General features: G+C 32.7%; 1 protein-coding gene across 7 annotated transcripts in view; it reads right to left on the bottom strand.

The window, feature by feature from the left end:
• The window catches only part of LOC145245893 (uncharacterized), a 321,405-nt gene that overhangs the window by 102,954 nt on the left and 200,344 nt on the right, over nt 1-18,107 (bottom strand). For all 7 annotated transcript variants that reach the window (XM_080107620.1, XM_080107621.1, XM_080107622.1 and 4 more), the window contains exons 11-12: nt 7,445-7,768; nt 696-812 (exon numbers count right to left, since the gene is read on the bottom strand). In XM_080107620.1, the coding sequence (XP_079963746.1) occupies nt 696-812; nt 7,445-7,768 (441 nt within the window). The remainder of the gene's footprint in view (nt 1-695; nt 813-7,444; nt 7,769-18,107) is intronic.

Raw genomic sequence — 18,107 nt, 5'->3', positions numbered from 1 at the left:
ACAATTGGAGAAGCGATGTGAATACTATGCTTTACACAAACAAACTCGACCAAAAGCATAATCTCTGCCTTGGCAAAGGTAATAAAAATTCCTTTCAAACATTTGTATAAAATAAACTTTTAAAAATTTCAATTTAGACACAAATATTTTTCAGGAATCTTTAAAAATAATCTGCATTTGGAAATAATTTCATTTTATGAAATCTTAGTTGCTTGGTTGTAACCATTTCATCTACAAGTAACAGGTGACATGCTGTCTGGTTAGGATACATTCTACCTGAATAATAGATTGGCCGTGACATGACCAAATACTTATTGTCGTTTTTAAGTTTAAAATATTGTGACTATTTTTATATCACCAACAATAATTAATGAAATGGATGTTTAACTGGACATATTTTTCTTAGTATTTCCAGGGTGTTTATGTGCAATCAAATACACAATTTTTTTTTTATTTCATTGACAGCATAGGAACAAAGGGTAAAATTTCACCCTCCCACTGCTGCTTTGGTAGAAGGGTAACACAAATAGAACAATTGAAGTATACAAAACTAATCCGACCTTACAGAATGTCACAATTGTGATCCAATCCAATCTTATGAAAAGTTACAATTGTGACCTAATCCAATTTCACACAATGTCACAACTATATTTTAATGTAAATACAAAACAAAAACAAAAAAAAAAAAAATTTACCTTTTGGCCCTGTTTTTCCAACTTGTTTAGTCTTTCTTGAAGCTTCAGTTTTTCCTGCTGCAAAATAATCACCTTATTCTGAAGTTCTGCAGCAGTCTTTTCAAGTTCTTCAACACGCTAGAAAGATAAAAATAACAAATATTGTAGAGAGAAAAGAAAATGCTGAAAATATAAATATTTATTTCAATAAATAACATTTATTTTGAAGAAAGAAAAAAAAAATCTACCCAACTATCCCCCGTAAAGGGTCAGTTAAGGATCCAAAAAATATGTCCCTTCATTTCGATGATTAACACCTACGAAACAAAATCTATCTCGCTATTTTGCCACCTTCTTTTCCTGCCATAACGTAACTTCAAGTACACGTCAACTTAACCTTTAACAGAACATTCTTTTTTTCTTGCTTAATCTAATCTTACATGGAAAATTCAGCCATATATTGCTGCAGCATTAATCTTTTTTGGAGTTGATGTCAAAAGACAATACCCATTGCATATAACTGAAAAGAAACTACGGCTAATGAGAAATTATGTGTTATACCTATTAAGTCTTTAGCCTAAAGTAATATGCAAAGCAGAGTTATCTCCCTTGCACCCCATGAACGAGCAGAGTAATGTGCCCTTGAATGCTCATTGCATTCAACAGGTTGGTTGGTTGTTTTTGTTTTACGGCATATCAACCCTTTTCGGGTTATTTAATGCCGAATCCAAAGATTTTGAAGAAAAATTTTTTTAATAGAGTATATTTGTTGTTTTCACATCGGTTTCTATTTAACCCATAGTTGGGACCCTAACAGGTACTACCACTCCGGGTCAGAATGGACCTGGGAGCAATGGTAATTAAAGGGTGGTTCCACACTCCCCAAAGCCCACAAGCTGGGCCTCACCACTGGATATAGTTTAAGGTCATATCCAGGACCTGCATTCAACAGGACATGTCTTTGGATGCAAACAAACTTGCCTTAGAGAACATCCTTATGCATCCAGTGACTTTCAAATCATCTTCTAATTTGTAAATACAAAATTATTTAATTCTTAATAAGTAATAAGGCAACACTTTATCAAGGCTAATAAAAAATACTCCAGAATAAGGGTTAATGGTTAGATTTACAATTAAGTGATGATGTATATTATGAGAAGGTGGAAAAAACTCCATAAGGGGCCTCTCAATACAACAGCCGACCCAGAAAACAACAATTTTTTTCCCTTTGTCAGAAATATCACTCATGGAATGCGAGGACTAAAGGAAAAATAGAGACGACTTTTAAACTTTAAAGCTTGAAATTACTTTGCAAAGTTCATAATTACTTTCGAATAAGAGGGTGTCACGAGAGTGAACACATATCACCCATTTTTCAATGTGTAATCTATTAATATTGGATTAGCTATGTGTTTTGCTAGTCTAACACATTTTAGTTGAAAGTAATTTCGAGGCCTTTAATTTTTTTTCTTTTTTTTTTCAGCCACTTCTTATCAAGGTTAAAATCCACTTGAGGATAAGGATTTATGAGATGGATAGACTGGCAATTGAAAGATGATAAATATCATGATAGGATTGGAAAAACTAGAGACGATCCAGAAAACAGTACCCCCCCCCATTGTCAGAAACATCGCTCATGGAATGTGGGAACTCAAGGACAAAACTGTGTGTGTTGTGTGAAGGGGATAAGATGCTGAAAGTAAACTCAAAGGTCCACTTTCTATTGTCTACATTGACTACAATATATCATTTAAAAAAGAGTCACCACACTAACAAAAATAAAAAATAAAAGAACAAGCTGAGCATGTGGGGTCCCCCTTTACGACTGCAAAATTTATTTTCACCATGACTAATGTTTGTGCAAAATTTAAAAATCCAAGTTGTAATTGTTGAGAAGAGTGCAAAAAATGAACAGATGAACGATTTGGGGGCAATTTTACCCTTATAATGGCCCCTAGGGGGGTAACCAAAGTTATCCCAGAAAATCCGTTCTGGCAAAAATTTACTTTCATCATGACTAATGTTTGTGCAAAACTTAAAAAAAATCCAAGGCATGGTTATTGAGAAAAGTGCAAACAAATGAATGAACGAATGGGAGTTTCAATTACTAGGTCCAATCCCTCCTTTGTCGAGGAACCAAAAAAATAAAATAAAAAATGAATTAGCATTACGTGATTATTGGATATCTTCCAGCAGACATTTTTGTTGCTGATGTTGATGTCCTGAGATCGTCAAAAAAGTCCATCTTGAAGTAGGAAAAATGCTTATGAATGGTGACAGGATCGAGTTAGACTAACACTAATTGAGAAATAGGTTAATTGCACCTTAAGCGACCAGTGGTACTTCTGTGACTTACGTAGGAGGAGGAGGTTAAGGGGGAGGTAGCAAGTGGAATGAACTCGTGGTGGGTCAGTATGTTGGTATTTATAAGAGTAAACTAATAAACTAGACAACGTTTGTCAAAAACTGACGAGATTATGCTTCACCAGTATTCACACAGCTATCTATCTAGATAATACTAAAATATCCACATGAAATCATAGAATTATGTGTCAGTAATTTCATTTTTCTATATAAATAAAACAGTAGATATATGTATGCAGGTGTGTGTGTGTGTGTGTGAATATTTAACTGATAAACTCTTAAACTACTGGTCACAAGCAAGGAATTTTACTGTCAACATTTATTTTTTTTAATCAGATTTTTTTTGTCAAAACTTCTTTCAAAATAAAATTAGAAGTCGTCAATAGGTTCTCATTAAAGCGATCCTGTTTCTATCCCTGGCTGTAAATACAGTAAGATATTAGTCAGCTCCTCACAACCAGAGAGGGGATGATGGGTGGTGGGGGATGGAGGTAAAGGATGGAGGCAGTGGACCTGTGCACGCCATCATCACACAGAAAAGTATATCATTAACTGAGGGTGGGGTTTCTTTTCTATTATCATGGAACTATTCATTAGTAGCCATTGGAGCCGTCCAGTTTTAGTCTTTTGCAGCATCAGAAGTTAAAATCTAGTGCAAGCTACCTACTACCCCTGACCCTCACAATTGTGGCGGGATGGTTTCAGCAGTATTCAGGAGATCTCTTATTTAAAATGTTGCCGGAAAAAATTATATATGTTTTCCAAGTAATTTTTTTTTTTCCCCTACTTTTCCTTTTTTTTTTTTTTTTTTTTTTCCAGATCTCTCCCTCCCCTCTCAAGGTAAATTACTAAAACACTTGATTATAAATGCAAAAAAGGAAAGAAAAATATTTTCATATACAAACAAAAGTCAGATTGCATATCTCCAACTGACAACATAAGGATGAGCTAAATTCTTATCTGAGTATTACTTCCTTCATATTGTATGAAATATTTCTGAAGTTCTGAAAAACTACTTCTACTACTGAAGTGTTTTTAATGAAATGTTCAACAACAAGACCATAAGATGATGCAGGACTTCATTAATTACAATATGGGCCAAGTAGTGAGTCTCTATGATGGACAGAACCGAAATTATCACCAAAAATGAGACTTTCACCTTTTCTGTAACTTTGACATAGATAGCTAAAAATCAGTTCTAAGTTAGACCATAGCCGATATTTTGACCAAGTTTGGAAACAATTGGTCAAGCAATGTGGAAGCTAGGCTGTAGACAAACACATAGTGACAAACCATCAACCAACTTGACTGAAAACATAACCTCCTTAGCAAAGGTAAATATGTATTTCCTGTGGAAATATTCATCTTTCAATTATATTTCACTTTTTATTTATACCAACCCTTAATTTATGAAGCTCTATGTACTTTTTTAATCACAGAACATATAACAAATACATGATAAAAGTCTATATTTTAAGTTTCATGTAAAAAAAAGTACACAGTAGGAGTCTACATGCAGGGGACATAACTCTGAAACGAATATTTTAGAATTCTTGTTCAATGGCTGCAATATTTGTTGTCTATAACGATAGACATTTTTTTTTGTTTTTTTTTTTTTTTACTAAAAACACAATAGCAGTTGTTCTACCCGATGAATTTTTTTAAATTTTGGATATATTACTATTTCCGACATGACCATTAAGTATGTAACATTGTTTTTTGCTTAAAACCATATATTTAAAAAATCGATCTGTTGACTATATTTTAATAAGCACCACCATTGATTAATGATAATATTCCAGTCAGAAAAATATTAAAATAAACCATGAATCAGCTGCGATATAATTGACTTGGTGTTTATTTAGAATTGCACTAAAACAAAAATAAAGAAAAACATTTATCATGTATCTACTTGTCATGGAATGAAGATGTTGTATAAAAAAAAAAAAACAAACATGAAAATTGATCAAATAGTTTTTTTTTTATTTAAGAAAATCAAATTGTATAATTTTTATTGAGAAAGTATTTTTAGCAGCCATTGAAGAGCCCTTGAAAAGAAAAGAAATAACAGAATAGAGTTATCTGCCCTTGCTCCGCTCTTGATTTCAATCAAATACGGTGGCTGGTTTTCTTTCCCATCAAGCATGTTACAAAATTTGATTTTCTTTAATAAAATAAAACTTGATCAAATTATGTGAGTTTTGGAATATGCCATCTTCATTCTGGGACAGGTGTGTATATATCATGAAGACTTTCCTGTATTTTTCTTACTTTTAATTTTCGCTACAAGTGCAAGTCTAAATCAACACCATAAATTTATATACACGGCATAATCTTGTTGACACACCAGTTCCTGTTAAAAATTAAGTGATGTTGAGCTTTGATCATCAGTACTAAAATGGGCGACCATTTAGGAATATCAGGTGTTGTATGTGCTCTCCGCTTATCTCAACATTGTTTACAGATGTTCTGAACAAATATATATATATATATATAAGAAATAAAAATTACAATAAGTTTACCAAGGTAATCAAAATGGTAAACTTAAAATATATTATAAATATTAAAGAGTTAATGTTTACAAGTAATCTCAACCAGATGTAAAAGCTCAATAAAACCGAAAAGGAAATAGAGCTTATAATATGAACAAATGATTAGTAAAACATGTTAAAAAACATCTTGAAAAAGAGTTAAAAACATATTTAATTTTTTTCAAGAATGTTTGAATGTTTTATTAATCATTTGTTCATATATATATATATATATATATATATATATATATATATATATATATACACACACACACATATATGCATATGGGTGTGGCTCAGAAGCTAAGGAATGAATGTGAAGAGGTGTATGTTTTGGTTTCGATTCTAGCTGATGGCACCCAAGTCCCATATATAGTAGTGTTGGGATGATTAATCGGAATAGGGAATCAGAAAAATCAACAAATTTGGGGGTATGGGAATTGGTATCGAAAAAATTAGTGCCTATTTTTTGATGTCAAAACAATTCTTTTAATTTTTTAATTTTATTTTGTTTGTTTAATTTTTAAGCTAAAATCTATAGATAATCCTCCACAAGTGTAATTTTACATTTAGGAAAATATCTGCATATTTAACATGTTTTTTTTTTTTTTTTTTATAGAATCAGGGAAAATAACAACTCTACGGTTAACTATTTATAAAGATTTATAAAGAATCAGAATTGGGAATTTAGTATGGAATCAATAATTCTATCGGAATCGGGAAAAATATTGGAATCGTCCCATCACTAATATATATGTTTTTAGTTTTGATCTCACTACTATATATTAGATTGAATATAATAATCGATAGAGAATTGTCTCTGTAATAATACATATGTAATCTGGTTGAATTAAAGTATCATATTTAAGTGGGCGGCCTACTAGTTTTATTTAAAACTTAATGCTCCATTTCTGGTACTAATGATAAATATTAATGTATTTTAAATTACCATTAAAACTCAAATCTATAGATCAACATCCACAAGGTATTTTTACATTTGCAAAAATATATGCACAGGTTTTTACAATACAAACAAACAAACAAACAAACAAACAAACAAACTCCCAAAAAGAATCAGAATCAGTAAATTGTATTGGAATCGGAAATATTAGAATCGTCCCGTCACTTGTGTGAATGTCATTATTCTGTACTCCCCAATTCTGTCTCTCTTCAAAGCATCAGCATTCCGAAAATAGTATATATGTGAAAAATATAGAATAAACAGACAAACTGTTTTAAAAACACGTTTTTAGATGCAAATAAACAAGAATTTTTGTTTATTTTCTTTTTTTCTAGGAAAAAATTCTTTTTTATTTGCATTTAAAAGCATGTTTTTAAAACAGTTTATCAGTTTATTCTATATTTTTCATTTTTTTATGGGCCGACACATTTTCAACTTAATATATATATATATATATATATATATATATATATATATATATATATATGTGATGGGACGCTTCCAATATTTTTCCCATTTCTGATTCTTTATAAATCCCTAAATATTTAACTATAAAATGGTTATTTTGTTCCGATTACCATAAAAGCACATGTTGAATGTGCACATATTTCCTCAAATGTAAAAGCACATTTGTGTGGTGGGGAAATCTATTGATTTTAGTTTTACCGGAAGTTTAAGTCAATAAATATCATTATTGTATTATTACTAGCAGCAGTGATAGATTTTTTTAAAAACATAATCAAATAAAAACAGATAACTAAAGGAATCGTTTTTGGCTTTGTAAACAGGCAAAAATGTTTGTTGATTCCAATACTGATTCGAATACTCCATAAAGTTCTGCTTTTTCCGATTCCTGATTCTGAGTAATCGTCCTAACACTAATATATATATATTTAAAAATAATATATATTTACCAGTTGTGATTCATGAAGCTGCTTCTGCGTGTCCGAATCAGACCATTTCTCATCCTCACGCTTTTGTCGTTCTTTTCCTTCTTCGTCTTTCTTCTCTGCAGTCAAAGTCTTCAAGGAAAGCTCCGGCACTGGCCGTTCTGTTAATTCGATGATCTGTTTCCTCAAAGTGTTGACCTCCTCACGTAGCCGCTGTTCATCTTCGCTGCTCATATCCGAACTATGCGAGGCATTGGAAACGTGAGAGTTTTTACTGCCAGATTCTGGGAATAACGTCCGGCTCACACCTCCAGTCGGCTTGACTTTCTCACCATCATCATCATCATCCTGGAAGGATAAAATAAAGGCATCTTTCAACATAAGACATAAGAAAAATACTAGAACCATGAAACAAAAACAAAGCCATACCTGGCGTTGCCCCGGATGACAATATCAAAGAAGTTAAAAAGTCACAAATGGCCCATAAAATCCATTGACACAAGCAAGAAATTGAAATTTTACCATGGAAATAAACAGTATCATTTTTATGAAGAGCTTTGCGTTATCACTAATGACAGCTGACAAATTTCACTTCCCACAGAGGTGTGGAGGGAGGGGCATATATAATTCAAGATGGTACCGTTGGAAGTTTTTCTCATGCGATCAGATATATTTATGAGAGGATCTTCCCTCGGATATCATTTCTAATAAGTGTTATTAAATATTTGGAATTTATGTTCTTCGTCTTTGAAACATCCTTTCCTTCCTTATTTCATCCATCTGTGTGTGACTGCCTTTAATCTTTGTTTGTCTCTGAAGAGTTATGTGATGGCAGCAGCAGCAGCAGCTATATATATAAGACACATACAGAAAAAAGAAAATATATACATTTGCTTATATTGAAAAAAAAAAAAAAAAAAGTGAATCTACAATTATATAAAAGTTACTTTGTGTGTGTTCCTTATAGGTTCCAAAATGGCAGAGCCTATCTTTTGCAAATTTCACACAAAGATAATTTATATGTCTGGCAGTCTTCTTAGATATGTTTTATACAGAAATTCATCTGATAAGTATCGAAAATCAAAATAATCCTATCCTAAAAATAGTCTTTCTTTCTTTCTTATATATAAAAAAACAAATTTTCACAGAATATTTTAGGTTGCACCGGCAAGGGAGATAATAAAATCTCAACAAATAATTTCTTCTTAGAAAAAAACATTTGCTGACATCCGGAAACATAGCTCAGTGGTAGAGCATTCAACTACAGATCAAATGATACCATGTTCAAGACTGCACACCACTGGTCAGAATCAGGCAACGTCATCACAAACTGCAGAAAACAAATGGAGAGATGCTATTATTAAATGTGATTTCTTCTAGAGGTCACACTGTCATGTCAGAGCACATTATAGAGACTTGAGAGTCATACAGGTTTTATACAGATTTTCAATGTCCATTTTCGAAGCTTATCAAAGTTTTTCAAGGCCTTCTCCAGACAAAATTAAAATTTTCAAAACAAAATTGGGGGCGTTTTCAATCCACAGCAATTTGAAAAAGAAAGTGTTCTAAAATCAAATATAAAGCTAATAAAAGTACTTTGCAATCTACCTGCATCATTTTTGGTGTTTTTTAAAAGTAGTTTTAAATGCTTTTTATTTCATCTCAAATATTAACTCTATTTATGACTTTTAAATTTCCAACCAAGATTGCTACCGTCTTGTCCATTTTTTCCGATCCGTCCAGCCTCATTTTAAATTATCCCATTTTTTTTTTGAGTGGGGTGGGTGGGGGGAGGAATTCGCCATTGGAGAGTCTGCCATTTGAACCACCATTCTCATTTTATGGGGTTTTTTTTTTCCACATCGTTTCGGTTGATATGACCTCAATCAATCAAACAAAGGGTTCCATTCGAAATTCCATGCAGATTCCCAAGTTTGACAGAAAAATCCCCAGAGTTCGACAAGATAAACGTGAAGAAAATCAGCAGTTACATCGACTGCAACATTGCGAAAATAATACTCAAGATGAGAACAGTAGTTTGAAGAATCCAAATAATATGAATAAATCAATCTTCAAAAAAGAAATAGTTTGGGAATGATCAGCTCATTTCAGACAGAACAGACATTGCTAGTCTTTCTCTACTGTATTGTTATGTTTATGCTAAGTTCCTGACTGAACTCCAATCTCTGGTCTCCATCTTGTAAAATATTCACAACAATAACTCGTCTTGCCACAACCACAACAAAGAATTTTCTTTTCTCTTCATAACAAAATCTAAAGGAAACTTCCATGAACAAAGTTTCTTTCCTAGAAACATTCCATTTTTGGAATAAAAATACCACGAGGTTGCTTCTCAACTGACTGCAACACGGTCGTCTTCAAATCTAATGTAAACAAATACTTGTTGAGCTATTCATTTGGATATTCAATAGTGCACCATGAGTGAGTGAAAATTATAATACTACTATCGATGCCTCCATTCAGTCTCAAGAGACAATGGATACTCCCTGTAAGGGTAGCTGCACAAATAATTGTGAGGCAAGGGTTGCGCAATCCCCCAACAAAACTTCTCCTGGATCAGCAAGAAGCAGAAGTGCTAGATGACTGTAAACAATGCCGAGACAAGCAGAGATCTCATACAGCACCTGGAAGTCCCAAATGGTCACCCATTTTAGTACTGACCAAGCTTAACGTTGCTTAACTTTGGTGACCTAACAGGAACGGGTTTGTCAACATGATTATGTCATAATACTACTACTACTAGTTTGTACCCACTCTTTGAGCGGTACCAGTACAGTATCTGGGTATATCAGTTTTCCTTTTTACTTTGTGGAATCAAATACCATGAGGTTGCTTCTCAACTGACTACATGTAGTACTCTACTGCTTTATAGCTAGTACAAGAAAAAATATTTTGAAAATTTTGTGTAGTATTTGTATAAGAGAGTAAGTAACTATGATGAATGCATTTACATATTGAAAAAAACAAAAAAAAAAAAAAAAAAAACTTAGGCCTATTAGGCTGAAAGATTGCTTGTTTATACATTTGAGGTAAATAAATATTTAAAAGAAAAAAAACATCATTTTTAGTTTTCTTAAAAAAAAAATTAATATTAAAATATATAACGAGGTTTAAAATAAAGAAGTGCTAATATTTTTCTTGTTAGAAACTGTTTTTAAGTGAAAATAATGCTGAATACCCTTTATATCATCTAGAAAAAAGGTCACTTAAAAAAAAAATTTTTTTTTTGCTGTTAATTTCATTAAATTTATAAAACATGTCTCCAGTTCTAAAAAAAAAAACAAAAAATTCTTTAGACTTCAACGAGATTTAAACTTGGATGTTAGCATCATACAAACTAGTGTTAGGACGATTAATCAGAATCTGGAATCGGAAAAATCAGAAATTTTATGGGTATCAAAATCGCAAAGATTTGTGGTGATTTTCTGATGTCAAAAAAAACGATTCTTTTAATTGTCTTTTTTATTTGATTCTGTTTAAAGCAACATCTTACTCATAGTAGTAATAATAAAATAATAAATGTTTATTGATTTTTAAACTACCAGTAAAGCTAAAATCGATGGATAACCACTGTAAGGATTTTTACGTTTGAGAAAATAGCTAAATATTTGCACATTTAACATGTGTTTTTACATTAATTGAAAAAAATAAAAATAAAAAATAAAAAAAATAAATAAATAAAAAACAGTTCTATAGTTAAATATAAATAGATCTATAAAGAATCAGAATCAGTAATTGTATCGGAATTGGGAAAAATATTGAAATCATCTCATCACTAGTAAAAACTACTGCCTTGGTAATGTGTATTCTGCCTATTCCTTTTTTTTTTTTCGACAACCAATCATATGTTTGTGTATGGACAGAGAAACTCTCAAATACCATAACTATTATAAATAGCATATAGATTTATATCCTACTATAGTTTTGTCAACATATGAAAATGATAGCAGTGTTTGAAAAATAATTTAAATTTAGATAAAATAATTCCCACAGACTCACCCAATTCCTTTCAGTTTTCCAAAAGAAAAAAACAAAAGCAAAAAAAAAAAAACCCCAAAAAAACAAAAATCAAATAAAAAAAGTCCTTAAAATTACTTTGGTTGCTTTTTTTTTTTTTTTTTTTTCTGAAGTTTGTTATACAATTGATACTTGAGAGCAGATAGTCTCTTGAGGTTTACGGCTGCAGCATAAAAATATTAGAAGTGAGAAGAAAAAGTTGTTGGCCTGAGGGGAGGATGTGTGCATAAGCAGTAGGATCACCCCATCTGTAATAACCAAACTTCTGGGGGTGGAGAAACTGATAATGCTGCTAAGTGTTTAAAAGACAGGCAGACAGAGAAGCTGAAAGTGGTTGGATGAGGAGGCTTAAAGAAAAACGCATATATATATATATATATATATATATATATATATATATATATATATATATATATATATATATATTAGAGAGAGAGAGAGAGTTGAGTCAGAAAAAGAGCCATATAACTGAGTGCAAAAAAGTGTAGGCTGTAATGCGTGTTAAAATTTCTAATATTGGCGTTCGGCGTTGCCCAGGATAAAACAATGTTTCTCTGTGATTCATTTTTTCTTTAAAATTAAAAAAAAAAAAAAAAAGATTGGTTCTTATATTCAGGCTAGTTAAGCTGCTGTACACTCAGGCTTTCTGTAAGCTTAATAGGCCTAATTTTTTTCCAATAAAAACGATTTATTAAGTAAAAATTGTTTTCACAGATTAGAAAAATGAGGCGAATTTAACCTGGAGATTATGAGCACAAAACAGTGAACCTGGTTCCAGAATAAAGAATATATGGCACCACAAAGGGCAAAAAAACCGGGTAGTCAACTACAAGGTTTAAGTCATGCAAATTGTTAAAAATCTCTGACTCTGATACTGAATCCTTCAAAAATTCTTGACTCAGACGTTAATGAAAATAAATCTGATGCTTGAGTTGTTGAAAAATAATGCAGATTTTAAAAAAAAAAAAAAAAAAAATTAAGCCTTACAACACACATTTCAATGAACTAGCTGGAAAAAATCAGAATACTAAACTCATTTAAAAAAAAAATCCCTAGATCGATGCCAATTTCTTAAAACATTCCTATTCTGATAATTCAAGTTATTAAAAGTCAAAACAGGTTCTTTCTCGAGTGTTCATCCAAACGAAATTATATCATAATTTGTTTTATCAATTAATACTACATCAACAAATTCCTCATCATGGTACACCATGCTAATTCTTAAAAATATTCCTGGCTCAGACTTAGAAGTTGGCTTTAACAATAACAACAGCAAATAAAAAAACACTTTTACTCTCTGACTTCCTACACCTGGAGATAAAACAAAGAGCAGATACTACACTTTACTCTTAGCAAAAAAAAAAAAAAGAAAAGAAAAAAAAAAGCTGAGTCTATCAATGTAGGCTTACAGGCTGTAAAAAGATGCATCTGAAGAAAGTCTGAATGTACAGCAGCCTAATTATTGTGAATATAAGAACCAATATTAGGATAACTGTCTGAAGCAGGTTATAGAGCTAAATGACTATTGGATATCTTCGCTTCAGTGATCACATGTTTGGACACCTTTCCTGGACATGTGGTTGCCATTTTCATGCATCATTTTATCATGATGCATACAAGAGTTGGAAGTAAAAGAAGAGGGAAAAAAAGACAATTTGGTTTTACATGTACACATTTATTGCCACATAGACAGTAGTCATGGAAGACAAATGTAAAACAGGGAAACAAAATATAAAACTTGGTAACTGAGTTAGTAAAGAAATTAGAAATATCAATTTTCCTCTCACTTAAGTGACCATTTAAATATGTTTAGTATATCCTTTTTAGTGGTCTCTTGGTCTTATGGGATCTCAGGACAAAAATCATCCATCTAGCCTGGTGGAGTATCCAGCTTAGTACTGTTAACATAGGCTACATTGTTTAGAAGAAGTGCTATAATTCTCATATAAGCCAGTATAGAGTAACCACACTGAGGGTATTTTATTTAGGCTTCGAATACTACGTTAATTTGATTATTTAGTCACGGTCTACTTGTAGGGAGAAGTATTCTCGTGTAGGGTTGTCTTAACAAATCCCTGTACAGAGAGACTTTAGCCACTCGAGGACAGCGTCTATGATATGTGTGTTCGAACGATGTAGGAAAGAAAGATTTCGCTTTTTAACTAGATTAAGTAAAGAGTAATTTTCTACTACAAGTTAAAAGTTATGCGGTGCCTTAAATAAGTTGCCAAACTTTTTTTGCACAGGCATCTAAAACTGTTGTAGATGCTTGAAAATTCAGTATTTTATTGCTATACATCTTATAAGATGACTGACCAATTTTTATGATTTCAGGTTCAAATGAACAGCTACAGCAGGAATTGGAATACACCCTACTAATGCCTGATTGTCACAGCTGGTGAATTTCAAAAATGCAATCTGGATGTGAGGACACTTTAGAAGGAAGATATGCAATAAAATTTTGTTTTAAACTTGGAAAAAAAAAGCCAAAAAAACAAAAAAACAAAAAAAAAAACATGGAATGCTTCACACTGCTTTTGAACCATCTTCCATGAATCGGGCATCAGTTTTTGAGTGGCATAAGAGATTCAAGACAGGGAGTCTGTGAGAGATGATGAGAGGCGTGTGAGGAGTAAGGAAGTCAGAACACCAGAGTTCATTGGCAAAATAAAGAATTTCATGGATAAAGAACGTGTGTCTATCGAGACAATAAGTGCACGGTTTGATGTCAGTGTGGGAACTGTACACACAATTATTTGTGAGGAACGGAAGATGCAGAAGATTTGAGCAAAGTTTGTCGCAAGGGCGTTCAGAGAAGATCAGATTATTTGACCAAGATGGGCATCAAGACAGTTCCGCATCCTCCCAGACCTTGCTCCCTGTTACTTTTGATTATTCCCTCAGCTCATGGAAAACCTTGGAGTCTGCCGTTATGAAACAATTGAGGAGATTAAAGAGGCTGTGACAAGAGTCATTGACTTGCTAACACAAGAGGACTTCCATGGGGCCTTCCAAAAATTGTTGGAACGATACAATAAATGCACTGCAGCCAAAGGAGATTACTTCAAAGGAAACTAGAGTTTCATGTGTGTACTATCAATAAAAGTGCTCATACGAAAAAAGTCTGGAAACTTATTTAAGGCACCTCATACATATTTAAGCTGATGTGTTCAGGAAATTACATTCTGAGAGGAAGTCAATAGGAAATAAAAATGAATTAGAAGTGAAAACTCATACTAAACTTGTAACAATATTCAGATGTATGTTAAAATGGCACAGGAAAGGAACTTTTTGTAAGTAGATTAGATAAAGAGGAATTTTGCGTTTGTAATTAAGGTTAAAGAATTAAGCTAATATGTCCAGGAAATAACATTATGGATGGGAAGACCAGAATGACATGTAACAAAGAGAATGAAATGATTCCATTTTGACGGACAGGCATATTTAGATGTGGATTTGTTAGAAAGGAAATATTCCATATGAATATAACATCCAAGATGAAAATAGTAGTCCGAATAATCCGAATTATCAATCCTCATCTAAAAAAATTTAGAAACATAAGATGATCTCACTTTTTTAAAAAAGGGATGGAGATGATAACGTACATATGATTATGAAATTCATATTATTTGGATTTATTGTACTGTTCTCATCTTGAGTATGATTTTCATCTTTCGGTCAATGTAACCTCCGACTATCTTCAGATGTATTTTGTCGAACTTTGGAATGTTTCTATTGAACTCCGAGAATTGAACGGAATTTTGAACAGAACTTTTTATTTACTTCTGTCAGCCATGACTGGGTAGAGATCCTAAGTAATTCACAATTATACTTTTCAGTTGCCCACACTGAGAATTGAACCTTCAACCTTCAGGAGAATATCACTTTTACAAACGATTTTTCCAAGAACTCTAGCCATGGGTCCTTGTGGACAAATGTAGTACAAATTTTAGGAGCCTTAAAATTATTTTTTATTAATAGTTGTAAATATTACTATTTATTACTAATTATTACTATATATTATTGTATATATATATATTATTATTTTTTTTATTTATTACTGTATATATTATCTATTATTTATAATTAACGGTTCCCATATTGTATCAAATTAATTAAAAAGAACATGAAATTGTCTTTGTATATTATTATATAGATTCTGATGGTAAACACACTGTACAAGGACCACATAAAGAGGTTGGAAGGAATACAACAGCGCCACCTAAGAAAAATTATGAAAATTACATGAAATGATCTTATACCAAATGTTGAAGTACTCAACAGAGCCAACACGGACAGCATAGAAGCCACAATGGACTGGACATGAATGAAAAACAATCACATCCCCAAAATCCTATCATACGGAAAATTGGAAAACGAGTAAAAAAAGATTGGTGGTCAGAAACTCTGCTACAAGGATGTGATAAAGCGCCACCTAAAGGCAATGAATATCAACAGAAAATATTGGGGAGAGCAACAGCAGATCGAAGTTGCTGATGCAATCAATAGCCTTCACAAAGGAAAAGCAGAAATAGGGGCAAAAAACATTACCAAAGGCACAACCCCGATAACTACCCATGCACTACTTGTAGAGAAACTTTCCACACTCAGTTTGGAATGGTACAACACCGTAGAGTAAAGCACCAAAACTCTGACTAGTCATCTTCGGCTATGAAGGACTGAGTGATGATGATGATGATGATGATAGTAAATACAAATATTTCCTTTTTTCAATTTCAAAAAATATTAAACATATTTAAAAAACAAAAAAAAAACCCAAAAAACTTTCATTCACCCCAAATAATGCATATTGCTACAGAGAATTAGGCATCATATTAACAGGAGGCATCCTGAGTGAAGAGCTGTACAGTGATATATTTGTTCGCTTTACATTTAAATTTTGTCATTTTGGTGGAAACAGGGAATTTCAAAGACTAGCAGTTTGAGGAAAGAAGCTATTAGTATAGAAAGCCGTCCGGCATCCGGGGACCTCCACAGTGAAGAGGTGGGATTTAGCTTATCAAGTTTGTCATGTGTATTTACATTGAGACATTTACATTACAAAGAGACCTGTGCTTGTCTTCAGAAAGAGTGTTACGACTTTGTACCCTTCTCTCACTGCCCCCCCCCCCTCTTCCCCGACCTGAACCTGCTGGACGTTTGGGCATACGTTGAGAATATCACTAAAGTCAGCCTGATCGCTGCCATCCGCCGAGCTCCTACTGGCACTTGTGGAAAAGGCATGCTCTCAGTTCCAGACCTGTATTGAGGCACTGATTGAGGTTGAAGGCGGCTACATTGAATAGATGTCAGCTCTACTACATAATCAAGTTACTAGAATTGATTTTTTCAATAAAAGTTTTAAAATAAAGCTGTATTGTTTTTTTTTTCTTTAAGGCGACACTTTTATTGTTCCACCCTGTAGGATACTGACAGTTTTCTAACACAGTAGAGGGAGCCCATTTTCCTTGGCAGTAGCTTTATGCGTTTGTTGCCTGAGAATATTAGGATGAGGAGTTTGCATGTTGAACTCTTCATATGAAATCCCAGGAATTTATTTTGGATATCAGTTTTTGGACTCCAATATAATCTTGATATTATATTCCAAGATCAGTTACAAAATTTAGGATTACTTTAAATGGGATAAGAATTGTGCCTCTATAAATAGATGTGTATGCATATAAGCAGGGAACCTTTTGGTACCCAAAATGTAGAAGTTTTCAAGAATTATATGAAGGTCAAAAAAGATTTTTTGTTAGGATGTTAACTGTAGTAAAATGTTAAACTGACTAAATTTTGAGTTCAAAATAGACTTTGTAGCCTAATGGGGGATGCCCTTTTCTCTTCCCTGCAACCTCTTTCCCACAGAAGAGACGTTGCGAGCCTGTCTCTGCTTTATCATTATTTCCATAGCAAGTGCTCGTCTGAGCTCCAATCTAAGTCCCCCCCCCTAAACTTTCACGAAAAACACCTGTCTAGCTGAAACCACTGTCAATAATTTTCCCCACACTTTATCTGTGCCTAAACTTAAATGTAGATTCCATGAACAAAGCTTCTTTCTTAGAACTGCACGCTTGTGGAACTCTCTCCCGTTTGTCTGTTTAGTTGTCTTCAAGTCCAACGTAAACAAATTCTTGATGAACCGTCCCCTTAAATAATCCAATTTACCAAATTTCTATTACTAACGATTATTAAAAAATTATCCTATTGACTACTGTACATTCAATAACCTTTGTCCTTGAGTGGCCTCCGGTCCTTGATAAGTGGTAACCCCTTTGTAAAAAATTTTTTTTTTTTAATTAATGTCTGGCTATGAGCAAAGTGTAGTATCTGCTTTAATGCTGCACTTAGTCTATTTTGTCTTTCGGTCAGTGAATGAGAAGTTCTAGACTGAAGCCATTTTTATTTTTGTTTCAATCCAGAGTATCCATTTTGTGGAGTTAGATTTTCTCCATATTTAAAACTGACCTTGTGTTCAACTCTGCTCTCGGAAATATATAATAAATAGGAACAATTGTTTGAAATCAATAAAGAATCTTAGAAAAGCAATGGAACTAATTTATTTTTGCTAATTTTGTAATGCTGCCCAAAATCCCACTGATCAATGTCAAGTATGATCTTTTTTTGATGACATTTAATTTGTTTGCTT

This window comes from Euprymna scolopes, chromosome 23 (assembly GCF_053919585.1).
Source record: "Euprymna scolopes isolate OS-2025 chromosome 23, ASM5391958v1, whole genome shotgun sequence".
Taxonomy (NCBI): Eukaryota; Metazoa; Mollusca; class Cephalopoda; order Sepiida; family Sepiolidae; genus Euprymna; species Euprymna scolopes.
This window is presented reverse-complemented; position numbering and strand designations above follow the sequence as displayed.